At 37.9% G+C, this 20,477-nt stretch overlaps 1 protein-coding gene across 1 annotated transcript in view; it reads left to right on the top strand.

Annotated features, from left to right (window-relative positions):
• Positions 1-20,477, top strand: part of ANKRD20A1 (ankyrin repeat domain 20 family member A1) — a 56,004-nt gene that overhangs the window by 30,133 nt on the left and 5,394 nt on the right. The window contains exons 9-13 of the mRNA XM_032260153.1: positions 1,063-1,147; positions 3,629-3,657; positions 3,749-3,821; positions 9,503-9,573; positions 14,089-14,252. Of these exons, the coding sequence (XP_032116044.1) occupies positions 1,063-1,147; positions 3,629-3,657; positions 3,749-3,821; positions 9,503-9,573; positions 14,089-14,252 (422 nt within the window). The remainder of the gene's footprint in view (positions 1-1,062; positions 1,148-3,628; positions 3,658-3,748; positions 3,822-9,502; positions 9,574-14,088; positions 14,253-20,477) is intronic.

The following is a 20,477-nucleotide window of genomic DNA, read 5'->3' as shown; positions in this document are numbered from 1 at the left end:
AGATAAGAGATGAGCCTGATCTAGAAAGTGTAGATGAGGTTCTTTACTGAAATGCTTGCATTTTTAATACTTACTTCTCTTATTTTAAAGTCAAATTAGTTTTAAAATAGTAAATTGAAATTTTGGGGGAGACAGGATCTTGCTGTGTTGCCGAGGCTGGAGTGTAGAGGCATGATCTTGGCTCACTACAGTCTCCACGTATCAGGCTCAAGTTATCCTCCCACATCAGCCTCCCGAGCAGATGGGACTACAAGCATACACCATGATGCCTGACTCTTTTTTGTAGAGATGCGTTCTCATTACAGCTAGTGCTCGACTTACGACCACGGTCGGGACCGCGGACCGGTCTTAACATGATTTGGTCGTAAGTTGAGTAGGCTATATGTACAGTTGAAATGGTGCACGCGGAGATGGTAGTGCTGCCAGAAGCTGGTCCGCACTGTCGTACACCCAGCTGGGCAACGTTTGCGCTGCCAGACAGGGAGCAGTCGTGGCTAGCGATTGTGGTCGTAAAGTCGAATGGTCGTAAGTTGCATAGGTGGTAAGTCGATCAATACCTGGTATGTTGCCCAGTTGCGTCTGGAATTCCTGAGCTCAAGCAATCCACCCACCTTGGCCTTGCAAAGGGCTGGGATAACAGATGGGAGCCACCATGCCTGGCCTACATTGAGGTTTATTTAAATGAATTGATTAGGGCTGGGTGTGGTGGCGCACCCTGGTTACCTCAACACTTTAGGAAGCAGAAATGGAAGGATTACTTGAGCCCAGGAGTTTGAGACCAGCCTGGGCAATATAGTGAGGCCTTGTCCCTACAAAAATAACAATAAAAACATTAGCCTGGCATGATGGTATACCCCTGCAGTTCTAGCTCCTCAGGAAGTTGAGGTGGAAGATTGCTTGAGGTCAGGAGGCTGAGGCCACAGTGAACCACAGTCATGCCACTGCATTCTAGCCCTGGGGACAGAGTAAGACCCTTTATTTTTTAAAAAAGAAAATATTGATAAGTTTGATGTAACTCATTATAATTTTTAAAATGAAAACTCACTCTTTATATTACCTTAGCAATGTGTCCCCGAGAAAGTGTCAGAGCCTTTACCTGGACCTTCCAATGATAAAGGAAACAGTGTAGTCAACGGAAAAAAAGAAGGTGAGAACTGTATTTTATTTAAAAAGTCATTTGATTGAATGATTCTTTAAAATATGAGCACTAATATATTCTAACAGCTAAAGAAAATGTCCTATTAAGTGTACAATAAGTAGGAGTAACATGGTGATAAGTCGTGTCTCTAATCAGGGGTCAGCAGTTGATTCTATCGAGAGTGCCGCTAAAGGAGCTGAGTTATTAGTTCCATTTTAAGATGCTGTAAGACCTGAGGCAAGTCAGGAAAGGGGGAAGAGGAAATAAATGAATGAAAGAGGAAGAAAGAATGAGGAGGGCAGAGTGTACATGGAATAAATGAAGAAAAAATATGTGGGTGTATGGAATGGAGGGTAGTAAAGTCAAATTGATCTATAGAAGGAAGAGCAGGGTGTTAGAAATAGCGGAGAAGATAAAGTGAGTTTCCAGTACCAAAACTGTCAGAATCAGAGCGACATTTTCCTGCTCTTGCTGTCATCCTCACTACTGGGGAGGCGTTAAGGATTGAGGTACTGCCCCACACAGATCTGTGTTTTTATTTACCGTAGATGAACATCACCATAAATGGTCAGCCATGTATGGCTATAATTTAGTGTTATAGAAAATGTTGTAACCTCATAGGATAGTATTATATAGGCCAAATTAACATTATTGAAGAAAATAGTGTTGGGTGATTTATGGAGAAGAAGTTAATCAGAGAAGGTATAGCCTGATTAAAAGTTCATTAGCAATATTATGGCTTATAATGTAGTATTAATTCAGGAACATGATAGGAAGGGAATTGAGGCTAGGCTCCAAAAGGGCACTTAGGGTAAACAAATATGGAAGCACTTCTTTGTAGAACAGAGCATTTCAATACTCATGAATTGGTTGAGAAGCTTCTGGAAAATGCACATTTTGAATCAACAGGTATTGGATTCTGCATTTCTCTTGAGTACTCAGGTGATGTTGATGCTGGTCCTTGGACACAGCTCTGAATAGCAAGGGAATAGCCTCCTTTAGAGAAATCTGGAAAAAGAATCATTAGGCAGCAATTAAAAAAATAACAGAATCAAGGGAAAACATTAATTTCCTTTTATTTCTGAGCATGATTCTAGCCACAGGGGAGGGAGAATCACATGAAAAAAAGAAAAATATGTGTGTACTACTGCTGAACACAGATGAAAAAAAGTGGTTGCAATTATCCATAAAAAGCAGTTAGGAAGGGAAGCATCAGGACGACAGATCTAAAGATTCCTTTTGCAAAGGAAGAGGGATGTGAAAGGACAAGGAGAGAGGAGAGAAAGAAGTTTGCTGGGGGACTTGAGAGGTGAAGCCAAGGAAACATGAGACCTCACTTCCAGTTGCTTCTATCTATGCCCAGTCTCACAATAGAGGTATTGCTGTGGAGAGTACTGGAGGCAGGAGGGAGTGCTGGAATGGGCATAAACCACAGCAGCTCATTTATCTTCATAAGTGTCAGGCCTCAGAGAGGGAAATTTCATTGACATGAGTGAATCAGATGCAATTAAGTTGCATAGAGATGCTTTGGCTAATTTTTTTTTGAGACAGCAAGTTCTTTGATATGATCGCTGTTTCATAAAACTTCTCTACAGAGCAAGATAATATATCAAACTTAGCTAATTTTAGAAGCAATCATATTACCAAGTTTATTCTGTGAATACCAAAATTATCATTTTCAATAAATACTGCACTGATTTTGAAATATAAAGTTTATTCATATTCAGCAAGTCTGTGGTGATTCAGTGTTTTCTTTTTTGATAAATATTTTGATGTTGAAAGCTTATTCTACATGGTTCATTTGATGTGTTTCATGGACCGTGTTGCATGAGTGGATCAAGGAAGTCTAAGCCAAGGCCAAACGAGGGGATGTGAGAAATGTAGGTGCTGCAGTAGTTCACGTGGTCACGGGAAAAATAAGTATTTTGCTTATTTAATAAGTGTGTTTCCTAGCTGATATTTAGAACACTTTCTTTGATGAGAGGTGAATCACACGTTCACCTAAACTGTAATTCCAGCTGTGTATTTTCCCACTGACAGGAAAAGTGGAATTTACGGTGTGCTGGCAGCAATGCCTCTGATGTGTTGCATTCAAATACTCTGTGGCACTGACCATCAGCTTTGACACTGATTCCCTCAGGTGTGGCTTGCTCTTCTGTTTAGTGGTTCCTTTTCCCCGCATCAGCTCACGTGCTCACATTGATATCCATGCTTTTCTATTTTACATATAGGCATTTGAAACATAATTTCACTATTGAAATGTAAACTGTGCATTTAAAAAAATCCTATATTTTTAGTTTTCTTATTACATGTTTGTCAAGTTGCTGTCCTAGGCAATGAAAAGAAGAAGCTAAAAAGGACCCTCAAAATCTTAAGTAATTATTTTCATGGCCAGGCATGAGGACTCACTCGATAGTAACACTGCATGAATGTTTGGTTGGCCCTGTCATACTTACATATAACTGATGACATGTCCCCTTTGCTTTGTAGGGCCTCCTGCAAAACAGCCGTCTTGGGAGGTAATTAATTATGTATTTTTTTGAATTACTAACTCCATGTCGTATAAAGTATATATGATTTATCAATCATTTTATTTTAAAACCCATTCAGCCTGCCACTGAAATGGGAGATTCTGCTGTGAAAGACGTGGTACAGAGAAAGAGTATACAGACATCGAGAGCAGGTACATTTTCAATACAAAGAGAATGATGGAAATAAGTACATTAAGTGATTGCAAGTACTCACATTCGTCTTACCCCTAATTCTATTTGTTTTACATTGAATGGAAGGCATTGATGTAAATGTTATTATAGGTAAAATTAAAAAATTTAGAAGCATAAGAAAATAAGATTTTAAAATGTAAGCTTTAATTCAAATGTTTTGAATAGCATAAAATTTTCAATATAAAATTTTTATACTTGTCAGAGATTCAAAGCAGTGAATTTTGAGACACTAAGATATTTCCAGTGTATTATGTGCTAGTTAAAGTTCTGATCTTTACCCAGAGGAAAGCTTTACTTACCAACATGTCAGTTCTGCTTTAACTTCAGAGACTTCCTGCTAGTGTTTAGTGTTATTACACTGGTGATCTGAAGCCAATCAGATGTTCTAATGAGCAGACTGTGTGTACATGTGTATGTATGAGCATGTGTATGTGTGTGTTTAAGGCATCCTTGATTTTTAAAAATGAGAAAAGTAATCATTCATTTATAACGGTTAGACCCAGTCTTTTAAAATGGTGATTTTGAGACTTTTTGCTGTTAAAGTTTTTAAAAAATGATTGCATAGAGGCTACCACATCATGAATTGGTTGTTTTTTATGTCAATGCCCTTTTGAAATCTTTAACTATATTGTGATGCTCAGAAATAATATGCAGAATTTTTACTTGTGTCCTAAAATGGTATGTGAGTGGTTATACCCTTTACATACCTTTCTGCCACTTTCTTTGGTGTTTTGGATTATATTTTCTATATGTATCCACATTGATATGATTAGGTCAGTTTTAATTTACTTTATACTTTTTACTGTGTTCCTTTATACCACTCTACCACATTTAGTTAGACTCTCCTGTTGCTGATAAATGAAGAAAGAAAGAAAAAAGGAAAAATAAAAATAATGTCAGATTAAAAAGGGCTTTTGTTTAATCAGTTTGTATCTGTGAATATTTACTATATGAGAGTTTAAAGCTGAAAAGTTCGGAATGCAGGCATGCACCACCATATTTTGCAAATGCCTTTAGAACTATGACTCATGAGCCTTTAGCATATGCAGTTATGACAATTCATTTCCCTGAAGAAGTTAGGTGTACTGTTCTTGAAAAAGAAAACTGAAAACAGCATTGAAACTGAAAATGACATTGTCTTATTTGACCTCTTGGACATCCTTGAATGAAACTGGAACTCCAGGGATACTCAGATCAGAGTTCAGAACCAATGTTGTGAACAATATATATAGTTTGTAAATGTCTAGTGATCATGAGCCCTTGTTGATGAAATGGCCTTTTGAGTTTCACTTTTGTGTTTTTTGCTCTTTTCCTCGACTTGTTTTAAAAAGCATAAATTCAACAGTTTTATTTATACAGAAACCAGCAACTTAACTTTTTAAATATATTTCTGTCCTATCTCATGGTATTGGGTACTCTTCAGATCTAGGGTGGACCCAGACTTATTTTTACATGGGAACAATTAGGTTTTTGGTTTGTTCATTTGTTTGTTTGTGTTTTTGAGACATAGTTTTGCTCTGTCACCCATGCTGGAGGGCAGTGGCTCAGTCTTGGCTCACTGCAACCTCTGCCTCTTGGATTCAAGCGATTCTTCTGAGTAGCTGATACTACAGGCATGTGCCTCCACACCCAGCTAATTTTTCTGTTTGTGGTAGAGATGGGGTTTCATTATGTTGGCCAGGCTGGTCTCTAACTCCTGGCCTCAGGTGACCTGCTCATCTCAGCTTTCCAATGTGCTGGGATTGAAGGTGGGAGCCACTGTGCCCTGCTGCTAATAAGTTTTTTAAGGCTACTATATTTTATACCAATTTTTGGTCTATATTTAAGGCTTCACATGTGAATTCTGAAGGTATTCATTCATTGAGGGAAGATCATCTCAGTTTAATAAAAGCAGTTTTTAATTTAACATATATTCATTAAATTTTTTTTTGAAGTTTTTGTCTCTAGTACACAGAAACACAATAATATCATGGCTATTTAAACTTAATGTATTCATGCACAAACTTAGTTATTCAGATATTTTCTTATCCCTGTAGAATCTTAATTATTAATAAACAAATTTCTCATGGAAAACAAAATATGTAACAGAGATTGTTGAGTGAGTCAAAGTAAATTGTACTAAATAAATAACATAAGCCTAGACCAAAGTGAGAGATTTTAGTTAAGTAAACTTATCTAAGTTAACAGCAATTACAGGACTTGTAAAATACATTAGGCCAGGAAGGAGTAGTGTGTTTCTGGGGTACAGGACAACATGAGACTGCTTCTGTGTAGAAAGAATTTTTATACCTTATTATAATTTGTATTACTATTTACATTCTAATAAAAAATATTTTCAGATATTTTAGATTATTTTTCTACTAGGTGGACCATCAATAGTAAGACTTTTCAAAGATTTGGGAAGTTGAGAGTTGATGATAATGTTTATCTGTATCACCATCAGTGATCAAAAATCAGGCAGCAACTACAGACTTTGGACACATGAACTTCATAGTTAAAGAAAGGATTAATTTTGGAGCTGTGTTTCTATCGGAATTACACTCTTCATTACCTGTGTGAATCACAGCTATTAGGGTAGAAAGAGAACAAAGAAGGAAAAGCAGCATACAGTTTTATTCTAGATTACCCAGTTGACTTCATGCTACCATGGTTCTGACTTTTAAAAAGTCGTTTTGTGGCCAAATGTACTTCGCGTTTACTCCCCTTATGCAGCCTACAACCAAACAGAACGCTTCTTAACAAGGCATTTGTATTCTTCCTTTGAGGACAGCAGCGTATAAATAGCAAAGAGAATGAGGAGAAAAAGTAATTTTATTGAGGTTAGTACTTAACATAAACTTGAGTGTGGGCACTATGATTATATTTAGAATTCTGAGGCTGGATGGGAAAACCAGGTAGACAGCTACTGATTTACTACTCAAACACAATGTGGCTTCTTTGATTTATTTTTACATCTCTAATTTTGCAATTGTTAGGTAGAACTATATGCAGTGTTACTAAAAATACCTTCCAAACTCAAATAGTATATAATGTCTATGGCTTTCTGTATTATAGCGTTGATTTTTCTAATATTAATGGGAGCTGTTGAGCATTTGCTTTGTGGTGTCTCCTCAGCTGTATTCATACTTTCCATCATCTTATTTTAATGGATAATCATGTACTAGGAATACGGGTTTTAAGAAGAGCTGTATCATTTAAAGAGAACACATGAACATCAAATTTAATTCTGCTAGAACATCTGTTGATTAGCTGCAGCTAATATGGGATCTACATTATGCACAAGTTAAATTCAGTGCCCTTAATCAGTCATATGATCAGCTCAACAGTAATAAATCATGCAATATTTTTTCACCCCTATAGTTTTAATTTCTTTCTTCCCCTTATGTCTAGAATTAACATTGTACAAAACACGATGATAATCTTACAGAATAGTGATAACAAGCTATAAATCCAGTTTCTTACCTATGCAAATGACTTGTTTGATCCTATTTTCTCATGTGCTTGGTAGATCAAGGAAGCAAAAGTTAAAAAAAAAAAATCCCAAATGCATTTCCTCAGTCCAGTAAGACTGAAACCGAAAAAGGATACAGTAAATACAAGTAACTGAAGCAGTTTATGTATGTTATTTTACTTCTCATTTGATAACTTTTGTAAAGAAATGAGCAGAGTGTATTTCTCCAGGGACCCAGATATATACATTTATTCATTCAATAAAAATTTATTCTTATAGTGACTACTGATACTTATATCCTAAATATTTCTGAAAATATCTTCTCAGTTCAGACCTGCATCAACTTTGCGACATTGCCTTACATTTTATCTTTGTTCATTTATTTATATGCCTCTGAATTTTCTGCTCCTCATAGCATTTAGAGTTAATTATCTCTAATGCAAATAGATCTGTGAACCATTCTTGAATTCATTAATGTCCAAGCATCTTAAAGATTTATAGAAGGTTTTCAGAAACTGACTTCTGGGCTGGGTGCAGTGGCTCTTGTCTGTAATCCCAGCACTTTGGGAGGCCGAGGCAGGTGGATCATTTGAGTTCAGGAGTTCAAGACCAGCCTAGCCAACACGGTGAAACCCTGTCTCTACTAAAAATACAAAAATTAGCAGGCAATAGTGGCATGTGCCTGTAAGCCCAACTACTCAGGAGGCTGAGGCAGGAAAATCCCTTGAACCCGGGATGCGGGGTTGCAGTGAGCCGAGATTGTGCCACTGAACTCCAGTCTGGGAGAGATAATAAGACCTTGTCTCAGAAAAAAAAAGAAAAAAGAAAAACTGACTTCTGCCCATTCTCCATCTGTAGCCCTTTCCCCATCTGCCCTTTTCTCTGGAATTAATGAAATGCTGGTAGTGCCCCCCTCACCATTCCTCTTTTGTAGAGAAATGCATATGCTCTTGGAGGCTTCTTGCTCTCTCTTATTGCTGCCTGGCCTGTGCTCACCCTTCCCTGCCCTCTGCCTCCTTAATCTGGCTGACCTCGCTCTCTGAGTCTCAGCTCAGGCATGATCTTTAGGAAAGCCTCCCTGACAGCTGTTATTTTCCTTCCTTATACCCCAGTGCCTAGCACTTAGCAGGCACTCAATAAATAATTATTTAGTAAAATTAAGGCTGTTTATACAACGATGACTCAAAAGATTGTCCCCTACAGCCTAGCAGCAAAGGGGATTGACGTGTAAAGACACGAGGTGCAGTTCAGGTGGTCAAGTTACACTAGAAATATTGACAAAGTACGAAGGGAGCCCCAAGAGGCAGACACCTATGTAAGTGGAGAAAGACAGGCAGAATCAAGGAAGACTTCGCGTAGCATTCTGAGCCTTTTTTTTTTTTTCTTTTTCTGTTGTTGGAGACAAGTTCTTACTCTATCACCCAGGGTGGAGTGCAATGGCATGATCGAGACTCACTGCAACCTCAAACTCCTGGGCTCAAGGGATCTTCTCACGTAAACCTCTTGAGTAGCTGGGACTATAAGCTCATATCACCATGCCTGTGTAATTTTTTGCAGAGTCAAGGTTTGCTATGGTTTCCAGGCTGGTCTTAAACTCTTGGCCTTGGGCAGTTCTCCCATTTTGGCTTTCCAAAGTGCTGGGATTACAGATGTGAGCTATTGTGCCCAGCCTACATTCTGAGTCTTAAAAGATGAATATAAATTTGTCCGAATAGTAGAGAGAGATATTTGAGATGTAAAAAATGGGGTGCACGCTAATTAAGGTATAAAAAGTAACAATAATTTTGCAAATTATTAGTAACTGCCTACTCAATAAGTATATTTTAAAAAGATACTGTTATGGCTTATGGTAAAGTGTTACAGTGTATATTTCTACCATATTTTTAATTGTTTTGTGTCCATCAGTTTTGTTTATTGTTGGGTGCAACAATTGGTGAGTGACCCTGAGATTTTGTATGGCTTGAACCTGGGTGATATCCAGTGTCTCCCCAAGTGGTTTGTTGAAGTTTTGGATAGTTAAAAGTAGTTCTTAAAGAAGTAAATATTTCAGTAAACATTAAGCTTCATTTAAACTCTCCATACACAAAATAAAAATAAATGCTATTCTCCAGTCACTTTTATAAAGATTGTAGTCTTTATCCAACTGTTCTACATAGTTCATTTTAACTCAATCTATGTATTTGTCAGCAGGACAAGACTTCCTAGTGGATTCAGAGGAAGAGCAAGAAAGGCTTGAAAGAAGTGAAAAGAAGGAACCAGAGGTATAGACCACATTTGCATTTAAATTTCTTATTAATATTGGGCTTTTTTTTTTGGCTTTAGTAACAAAGTGTGGTCCAAATGACATGTCCTTTTAGACTATACTTTTAGAATCCAATAGATCATAATTTTGTATTTAATTTTTAAAACATTTTAACCAGTTATGAAACTTAAGTTATTCTTATCACCTCTGGTAACTCATAGCTATCTTTACCCTTGGAATTGAGGCAAGAAATTTCCAGAATTCTCTTGCTTTTTTATTTTTATAACCTTATTCATAATACAGAAGGTAACATGAAATGTTAAGTCATATTACTAAGCAATAGAAATTATGAACAATTTAACAATGATAGCCACTGAGTTAAAGGAATCATCATTGCCACTGGTTCAAATTTTGCAGTTTTATGTTGCTGGTCACCAATGCTGAATTTAAAGGTTTATTCTGTTTTGTGGTCTCCAGCTGACTTCAGCGTCTGTGTTCAGGGAGAGAATGGGGTCATAAAAGTCAACCCAGCTGCCTATTAAGAGACTCATACCTTGCAGAATGGGACCTTTGGTGCCAGGGTACAAACAATAACTTTATTTCAACATGAATAAATAGTAAATATTACTAAAATTTTTAAAATCCTTCCACCATCACAAGTGGATATAATCAGAAAATCTATCTACATACATAACACTATCATAGTGTATCATTTGAATTAGAATTTAAAATCCTGCTTCTCTTTCTGATTAGTATTTATTTTGGCTCTTAATAATTTAGTGTTTGCCTAGTCTCCAGTTAATCTTCAGAAATATAAATGCACTGTAGGGGCTCACTATTTCTGGTATGCTGAGGTAAAATATTTTTAAAAGGCCGGGCGCGGTGGCTCAAGCCTGTAATCCCAGCACTTTGGGAGGCCGAGGCGGGTGGATCACAAGATCAAGAGATCAAGACCATCCTGGTCAACATGGTGAAACCCTGTCTCTACTAAAACCACAAAAAATTAGCTGGGCATAGTGGTGCGTGCCTGTAATCCCAGCTACTCAGGAGGCTGAGGCAGGAGAATTGCCTGAACCCAGGAGGCGGAGGTTGCGGTGAGCCGAGATCGCGCCATTGCGCTCCAGCCTGGGTAACATGAGCGAAACTCCGTCTCAAAAAATAAAAATATATATATATTTTTTTTTCAAAAGAGGAAGTTTCATAATACTACATATTATCTGTGAATTCATTTCTGGTAGATTTAACACATGATGAATTAAGTTCAGTCGAAACAAACACTGAGAGTTTAGCCTGCTGGTTCATGATTCTCTCCTATGTTAAGCCAAAGAAAATTATTTTTCACTTTTTAGATACAATCCCATAATTTAAGAAATTTAAGAGTAGCAACACAGAGATTAAGTTTCACAGTTAAATTCTAATTATTTTCTAATATTTCTTTGTTCATACTTGATTAAAGCTAATTTTAAAACATGCACCCTGGCTGGGCATGGAGGCTCACGTCTGTAATCCCAGCACTTTGGGAGGCCAAGTCAGGCAGATCGTGAGGTCAGGAGTTCAACACCAGCCTAGCCAACATAATAAAACCCTATCTCTATTAAAAATACAAAAAAATTAAAAATTAGCCGGGTGTGGTGGTGCACATCTGTAATCCCAGCTACCCAGGAGGCTGAGACTGGAGAATCGCTTGAACCCAGGAGGCAGAGGTTTCAGTGAGCTGATATTGCACCGCTGCACTCTTGCCTGCATCCATCTCAAAGGAAAAAAAAATATGCACCCTGACAGAAAAGACATTTGACAAACAAAACAAAACAAGCAAATTAGTTTTCCGCTTTTGCACCTGCAAAAAAAAAAAAAAAAAAGTCTCAAGCACCTGAACTAAGAATTGTGATAAAGGGAATATACATGTATATTCAGGACTTCCTTTAAAATTCATTACAAACATGTTCAAGCTGAATATTGGTGAAAATTTTGAAAACTCCAAAATTACTTCTTGCCCTGAGGAAGAGCTCCTACACAGTAACTCTAAAGAGAGACAAACTTAAAGGGAGTGCCCTCTAATCTGAGGAATCATGTCTTTGATTGTGAGGAGGAGGTTGCCTCAGGAGGGGCTAACTCCATGATGTTCCAGGCAGCACCTGAACAGAGGAAGCCCACGTCAAACGTCCTTCCATTCCATTCACACCCCAGGTCCCTGAAATACACTTGCCATTCATCTTCTCAGCTTCATTTAAATGAAAATGAATCAGACTATGAAAATGACAACAAACCAGGCACACAGCTTATTTCTAACAAAGATGAAGAAAATTCTTGTAATGATACAGAAACTGAAACATTAAGGAACCTAGTAGCTATGATTAAAATGAAAGATGATTAAGAGTTTGACATGCAAATGGTAACAACTATAAACCAAAATACCACTAATTGGAAATTAGACATTAGGCATTGGCCTCAGTCTCGAGATCCAAAATGTGTTTTGGATTTGTGGTTTACAAATCAGGAAGCATATGATTTACACAGAAAGCCACTGTATTTCTGCTGTTACAGACTCCTTTAAAAACAGAAAGCCAATACAGTGCTTGTCCCAGAAGCCATTATTTGACAATCCCAGTGCTAGCAACTACAAAAGCATGAATCTTGAATTAGAAAATGTGAGTTATTCTCTGCCACATAGTGACAGAACATCAAAAGTATAACTAGAAGACTTCCAGCAAGATATTCCAAGTTTTAAGAATGAGGTGGGCATGCTACAAGTAGAGTTCCTGGCTTTGGAGAAAGAGAAAGTTCAATTTCAAAAAGACAGGTTCTCTTGCTGCTTCTCTTTTTCTCTTTATTGTTTATCTGATTCAGCCTAATTTTCTACTCAAGAAAATCTAATGTGTACAGTTACAGTGAGGTCATCTAAATGTATGATTTTGTGTCAAAGTAGAGTAGAACTGCTATCTAAATGACAGTTCTGGAAAATGTTCTCATAATCTTTGTTCATTAATCAACCTAAGTCTCACTATCTGTCTTCCAAGTGGCATATGGGCTGGGAAACTAATTCAGCCACATACCATGTGACCTTCTGAATTAGATAAGCGTGAAAGAAATTACTAAAGGAATAAGCTCTAGGTTCTTTTTTCTGTATTCATTTAGAAATGAATTACATTTATTTAAACGATAGGATGGAAATACAATGGGACAGAACCAATGACTGAAAAGAGCCGCAAAAACACATCCAGCCTTGAGAGTTGCAATGAATACTCCGAGCCAGAGGATTCTGTTGAATGTGTTTCCATGCATGCAAGTTTATCTGCTTACTTAACTCAAACTGCTTGATCTGATAGTTCCATCATGGCCATTTCAAATATTTTTGAAAACAAATATACACTTCCACATATTTTAAAAACTCACCAACTCTCCAATATTTCTGTTGAATCAGACCTTTACATGATGTTGTTTAATAAAGTATGGTAAGCTTAGACATGTATGATTTTTATCATATAAGAAACATAACTTCTCAGCCAAAAATTTAGCATTTGACTCTTTAGTGAAGAGTTAAGTTCTATACATTATGTTCTAAAGATAGACAAAAATCTAGGGATTTTCTTCTTTCAAAGTAAAAGCAGATGAGACCTTTTTCCACCCTCTGAGGCATTAGATTGCTTTGCCCAAGTTACACTTTTAATATAGCTAACTAATTTGATAAATATATCTGGTAATTTATGTCATTCAGCGATGTGGAATTGTATCTCATTATTTGGTGCCGTGAAATGCTAGGGAATGCCACTTTAAGAGATTTAGATGAAAATTTAATATGACTTGGTTGGTTTGACTCCCATTATCAGAAGGTAACTATATCGTATGCTTTCCACCCATAAGCTTTTGTGATAATGGAATGTGAAATCTGGGAAGCCTCTCATTTTCCAGAATTGTGCACTAGCAACTCAGCAGTTTCACTCTGGTTCCTGTGTTGTGGCAAACTTTTGTTCTTATAGTTCAGGGAGTACCATTACTTTTTTAATATCCTGGGATTCAAATATTAAAAAATAAATAAATAAAGGCAGTGGCTAAAAGAATAGCTTAGTGCAGAAAAGAGAAAGCTTCTTTTATGTTCCTGAAGCCCCACAAGGTCACATCCTCTCAATCTGGCTATTTCATGTAAAATCCAGGTGGTAAAGACAGAAGACATACCTTATATCTGTGCCATTTTATTTCTCTGTTTCTGCCAGTCAGATAGCATAAAAATTCATATCAGATAGCAAGGAGTGGATGGTAATAAAAGCACAAAATGGAGGAGAACACTTTTGAAATTCAGAAAAATTCTTTTATTCATTCAGACAGAAATGAGCAGACTTTACAAAAATTTCAGTGATGGAATGATAAGAATGTCTTATAAGTATGTGATAATTATGTATAATGATAAAATTAAAGTAAGCACAAAATATTTTTATGATTAAAGTGGTGACGGTTAACCTGAATCAAGTGATAATATCAGGGAAAGAATTCTTTTTCTTGAATAAAATAATTATTATTCATGTTACTTTTATTAAAGGCCAAAGAAGGAAAGAATACAAACAAAAGTGAAGAAATACAACTGTCAGAAAATACATGTGACAGTACATCTTCTGACGCCGCTGATGGATTCACCCAACAAAGAAAGATCAGGAAAACGTATCCTCAGCAATTTCCCAAGGATGTGAAGGAAGAGCATGATAGGTAAGCGTATGGCAGATGTTTTGATTTGTTTTTTGTTTCTTTGTTTGAGACAGAGTTTTTCTCCTGTTGCCCAAGCTGCCGTGCAATGGCATAATATTGGCTCACTGCAACCTCATCTCCTGGGTTCAAGTGATTCTCCCCCCTCAGCCTCCCAAGTTGCTGTGATTACAGGGGTGCGCCCCCATGCCCAGCTAATTTTTTGTATTTTTATTAGAAATGGGGTTTCACGCCGGGCGCGGTGGCTCAAGCCTGTAATCCCAGCACTTTGGGAGGCCGAGGCGGGTGGATCACGAGGTCAAGAGATCGAGACCATCCTGGTCAACATGGTGAAACCCCGTCTCTACTAAAACTACAAAAAATTAGCTGGGCATGGTGGCGTGTGCCTGTAGTCCCAGCTGCTCAGGAGGCTGAGGCAGGAGAATTGCTTGAACCCAGGAGGCGGAGGTTGCGGTGAGCCGAGATCGCGCCATTGCACTCCAGCCTGGGTAACAAGAGCGAAACTCCGTCTCCAAAAAAAAAAAAAAAAAGAAATGGGGTTTCACCATATTAGCCAGGCTGGTCTCAAACTCCTGACCTCGGGTGATCTGCCCACCTTGGCCTCCCAAAGTGCTGGGATTACAGGCACGAGCCACCACATCCACCTATAGCAGTATTTAACAGGAAATGATTGTCATTGTGCTATAAACTAATCCTAAATTTGACTAATATTCATTATGATTAACAAATTTTATACTTTTACCAGGGTAATCAGAGAAATGCAAATTAACATAAAATAAGATATATTTTTTAAAGTCATGATTTTTAAAAAGTAATTACTAATGTTGGCAAATGTAAAGAAAAAGGCATTCTCATACACGGTATGTATATGAAATTGGTAAATTGTTTCTGAAGGGTAGCTTAGTGCTGTGTATCAGAATTTCAAATAACCTGACATCCCTTTAATATGACAACTTTACTTTTGGGACTAGATTGTACAGGAAAACATAACTTGTGTAAACATACATACACACACTTATTAAGGACGTTAATTATATGTTATGTATAATGAACAATAGGCCAATAAATATATAAAATAAATGTAACATGATAAGACTCTATACCTATATTAAGAATATTTATAGGCCGGGCGCGGTGGCTCAAACCTGTAATCCCAGCACTTTGGGAGGCCGAGGCGGGTGGATCACGGGGTCAAGAGATCGAGACCATCCTGGTCAACACGATGAAACCCCGTCTCTACTAAAAAATGCAAAAAATTAGCTGGGCATGGTGGCACGTGCCTGTAATCCCAGCTACTCAGGAGGCTGAGGCAGGAGAATTGCCTGAACCCAGGAGACGGAGGTTGCGGTGAGCCGAGATAGCGCCATTGCACTCCAGCCTGGGTAACAAGAGCGAAACTCCGTCTCAAAAAAAAAGAAAAAAAAATTTATATAAATATGTTGCATATATACATGTGTATGTTAAGTATATTTATTATAGCATTGTCATAACCCATCAATAAGGAAATAAATTGGCGTATCTATCAAATAGTGTAATACGCAGCCATTAAAACATGAGGTCATTTCTATAGTGCACTGACTATTTCATAATTAAAATATATTCCAACTATTTAGTTTGATGACACATCTTAACCACTTTTTAAAAGAATTCTTATAATACCTGCTGAGTTGCAAAAGCAAGCTACATGCAACATTGGCCATCTATCTTGACATTAACAAAATGGCAGGTTTAAAGTTTTTGTTTTAGGTTCTCAGTGAATGACTGTTTAAATATTAAACCCTCCAAAGTAATCTGAATATTGCCAAGGGACTGCACATGGGGGTCCACATTCCATATGAACGTTTCAGCATAGGGGGTAAAGCTTCTGAAAATGCATCAGAGGATCTTTGATCTAAACCAAGAGCTTAACAACTTTTTCTGTTAAGATTCAAAATAAATATTTTAAACTTTGTGTACTATAACATCTTTTGTGGTACTCCAAAATCTGTCTAGACAATATGTGAATGGGCATGGATGTGTTTTAATTGAAACTTTACTTAGAAAAACCAGCAGGGGGCTAATGTGACCCACAAGCGCCAAGGTGATGATGCCTGCTCTGACACCAAGGTGTTGCTAATGCAGTGACTCTTTTTTTTAAAGGTACACTTCATGCTACTGTTGTCCTTCGTTTCAAAAGATAAGCTATTTCAGTATGCACCACACTGCATTTGTCAGCAGTGACTTCATTTCATATAAATTACAAACATTGAGTTTAAAGAGTAATATTATTTTCTGCATTTCACCCCTTTTACTTTTTTTTTTTTTCTTTTTCTTTTTTTTTTTTTTTGAGTCGGAGTCTCACTCTGTTCCCCAGCCTGGAGTGCAGTGATGTGATCTTGGCTCACTGCAACCTCCACCTCCCTGCTTCAAGCAATTCTCCTGCCTCCACCTCCCAAGTAGCTGGAATTACAGGCGCACGCCAGCACGCTTGGCTAATTTTTTTGTATTTTTAGTAGAGATGGGGTTTTACCATGTTGGCCAAACTGATCTTAAACTCCTGACAATCCTCCCACTTTGGCCTCCCAAAGTGCTGGGATTACAGGGGTGACCCACTGCGTCCGGCCCCTTTTACTTTTTTTTTTTAATAAAGAATTCAATGTTTTAATAATTTTATACAACTCAATATATAGTTCAATGTTATAATATTTTATTAAGACTAATCACTTTGCATATTTGGGTATAAAATATTCTAGAGTTGGATGATTTTTATCAAGCAAGAAATATTGCCCTTGAAACTTTTAATCTTTCTGTGGTCTTTATTTATAAGCATGAGCAAAATGATAATCAGCATGTATTATGTAGATGTGTTCAACTGGTCTTTGGTGAATGCATTATTTAACACCTTGGTCTGGCCTTTTGAAAAAATGTCCCATCTATGTAATTTAAACAATATTTAAAGTGTTGAAATATTCTATAAGGCACAAAAGCTACAGTTAAACGAAAAGAAAAATAGTTAATCCTCGATCATACCACATAGGTAAAAGACAGTGAGAACACATGGACACAGTGAGGGGAGCATCTCACACTGGGGTCTGTCGGGGGGAAATAGGGGAGGGACAGGGGTTGGGGAGTTGGGAAGAGATTACATGGGGAGAAATGCTAGATATAGGTGATGGGGAGGAAGGCAGCAAATCACGCTGCCGTGTGTGTACCTATGCAACAATCTTGCATGATCTTCACATGTACCCCAAAACCTAAAATGCAATAAAAAAAATAATAAAAGAAAAGAAAGAAAAACAAAAGCTGTGTGTACTCACAGACTCAGATTTTCTCTCCACTCACTGTTGAACTCTCCAGTAACTTCCACTCCCACCACTCCTCCAAAATTGCTCTTCTCCAGGTTTCTACTGATTTTCACTTTGATAAATCTAGACATAATTTTCGAGACCTCATTTTATTTAACCCATCAGAAGTTCCTTCATACCACTTTCTTTCCTTGGCTTTTGGGAGCGCACCCACTCACTTGGCTCTATCGCCTGCCTTTCTAGTCCGTCCATCATAGTCTGTTTGGCTTGATTCTCCTCATCCTACATCTTTAAACACTGATGTGTCCCAGGGCTTAGTCTTCGATCCACTTTCTCTTGACTTTTACTACCTTGCATGTGCTAGTGATTCCTAAATGTATATCTCTCCAGCCCAGATCTCTCTCCTTAACTCCAGACCTAAATATTAAGCTGCCTTCCTGACATCTGTCTTTGGTTAGCTATTGGGTGTCACAAACTTACCAGGCCTGAAATTGATCTACTGATGTCCTTCCTCATACCTACCCCTGCATAGAGCCTTTTCTACCTGTGTCAATGGCAACTTGCCCGGTTGCTCTGCCAAAACCCTTGGTGTCATCCTTGTCTCATGCCTTTCTCTGACACCTCACGTCTCATCTGTCAGGAAGTCTTGTCAGGACTACCTCCAACATATATCCAGAAGCGCCATATCTTCCATGTCCCACCAACCACCACCTGCTGTTGAGATGAGTGTAATAGACTGTTCATTGGTCTTCTTATTTATTTATGTATTTGAATCCTCTTTCCACCAATTCTTTACTCAGTAGATGTATGGAAACCTAAGTCAGCTTGTACCATTCCTCTGCTCTAAACCTTCTAATTGCCTCCCATTTCAGAGTACATACTGAAGTGTTTTCTAACACCTCCAAGGCACCGCGTCATTTGGCCTCTTCATTCCTCTAACTTCAACTTTGATGTTTCTATTTCTTTTGTCTGCTCGAGCCACACTGAACTTCTCACTGTTCCTCAAACACTCCTGGCTCCCTCTGTACTTCCGTCTGGAGTGCTGTCCCCTCAGATGCCTCCTGGCTCACAGTTCCATTCCTTAAGTTCTTCACTGAAAAGCCACTGTCTGAGCAAGTGGCAGAGAGACAGAATTCTGGCAAGTCTGGTACATCCAGCAGCCTCCCCTTCAACACATCACAATTTTGTTTTCCTGCTTTAGTTTTTCTCATGAAATAGACTCTACCTTTTGCCTCTCTCTTGTGTTTATCGTTACTGTGTGTTCACTCTCATAAGTGGGCCTTTTGTCTGTTCAATGCCATATTCTCTGTCTAGAAAGGGGTCCAGCCTAAAATCAGAAGCTACTAAGTGTTTATTAAAGGAGTGAATGAAGTTTAACCTTGGGGTGTTATTTTAAACATTAGACTAATTCTCATTTAAAAAAACCATTTGGCATGGGTTCATTCTGACAATTTTACCCCACAATTATATGCATATTTTAGATACTTTTGGCTCTTCCTAATAAGCTATATTCTTTATATTACTGTTTTTCCATGGATGGAAAAACCCAATATTGTGCTTAGTGACTCTTTCTTCTTTTACTGGTAATCATGCTTGTTTTAATTATGGTAAGATGGATAAAAGGAATGACAACTTTCATTTATATTTTATTAAGAAATCTAAAATATAAGGGTGATAAAATTAATGGATTTAAGGAATTCTTCTTAAAGGATTATGAGCCTTCAGTGTCTGAAATTAAAACACAAAGTGGATTGCTTTCTGTAGTAAGAGAGCTGTGCTGGTCAGGCACACTCCCTCCTGATGGAGCAGCTGCTGATCTTAGGGCTTTGGGAGGAGGGGAGCTGAAGGCTTGGCCGAATCTCAGAGGCATAAGTTAGCTGCCCTCATCTGGAGCAGCATGGTTATGTGAGTGGCACTGTTGTGGATTGGTTGGCACTACCAGGCCTGCTGATTGGAGTGGAAATATCTCTGATTGGCTTTCTTGTGCAAGCAAGTGGCTGACATTGATTAGCTGGTGAGTGAGGCCAGTGGTCATTGCTTGACTGACTTGATTTGAAACAGGTTTTGTGGGGCTGCTTGTTGCTAGGGCTACAGGTCAGTCATTTTCTAGGTTTCAGGCCACTTTAACTAGATGTTTTCTTTTGCAAGTTGCCTTTCATCAACTGTCTTTAAGATGAAAACTATGTCATTTTCCAGAATTGTAGCACTTTTTTTTTTTTTTTTTTGAGACAGAGTTTCGCTCTTGTTACCCAGGCTGGAGTGCAATGGCGTGATCTCGGCTCACCACAGCCTCCACCTCCTGGGTTCAAGCAATTCTCCTGCCTCAGCCTCCCTAGTAGCTGGGACTACAGGCATGCACCACCATGCCCAGCTAACTTTTGTATTTTTAGTAGAGGCGGGGTTTCACCATGTTGACCAGGATGGTCCCGATCTCTTGACCTTGTGATCCACCCACCTCGGCCTCCCAATGTGCTGGGATTACAGGTGTGAGCCACCGTGCCTGGCCTGTAGAACTATTTTTTAAAGTTTGGGTCAAGAGGAATTTTGCTCTTGGGAAGATCTTTCTTGTTTTAGACGCTTGGTCTTAACCAAATGATAAATTTCTATAATTTTTCTTGTAAATAATTCTTAGCTTTGTTTTAGGTTTTTTTCCTTTTTTGTATTTTTAGGGGCTCATACTCAACTCCTAACATAATAACATCAGTAAATTTTAGCATCTTTGTACATATATATAGGTATGTAATAGTGATATTGTTATGTGTGGTAGTAACGCTATAAACTGAGATATTCTCCAGGTCTTAATTGTGCCAGGATTCTGCTTAGCTCTCTTTCCTCGGTACCTATATGGGGGGTTACCCACATTATGAACATGTTTAAGCCATAAAAAGTAATTAAAACTACTAATAAATTTACCTTGTTATATTAGAATTAGATACCAGCTTAT

Source organism: Sapajus apella, unplaced genomic scaffold, assembly GCF_009761245.1.
Source record: "Sapajus apella isolate SASKATOON/1434 unplaced genomic scaffold, GSC_monkey_1.0 scaffold114, whole genome shotgun sequence".
In the NCBI taxonomy this organism is placed as follows: domain Eukaryota; kingdom Metazoa; phylum Chordata; class Mammalia; order Primates; family Cebidae; genus Sapajus; species Sapajus apella.
Note: the sequence above shows the minus strand (reverse complement) of the source record. Positions and strands in the feature narration are given on the sequence as shown.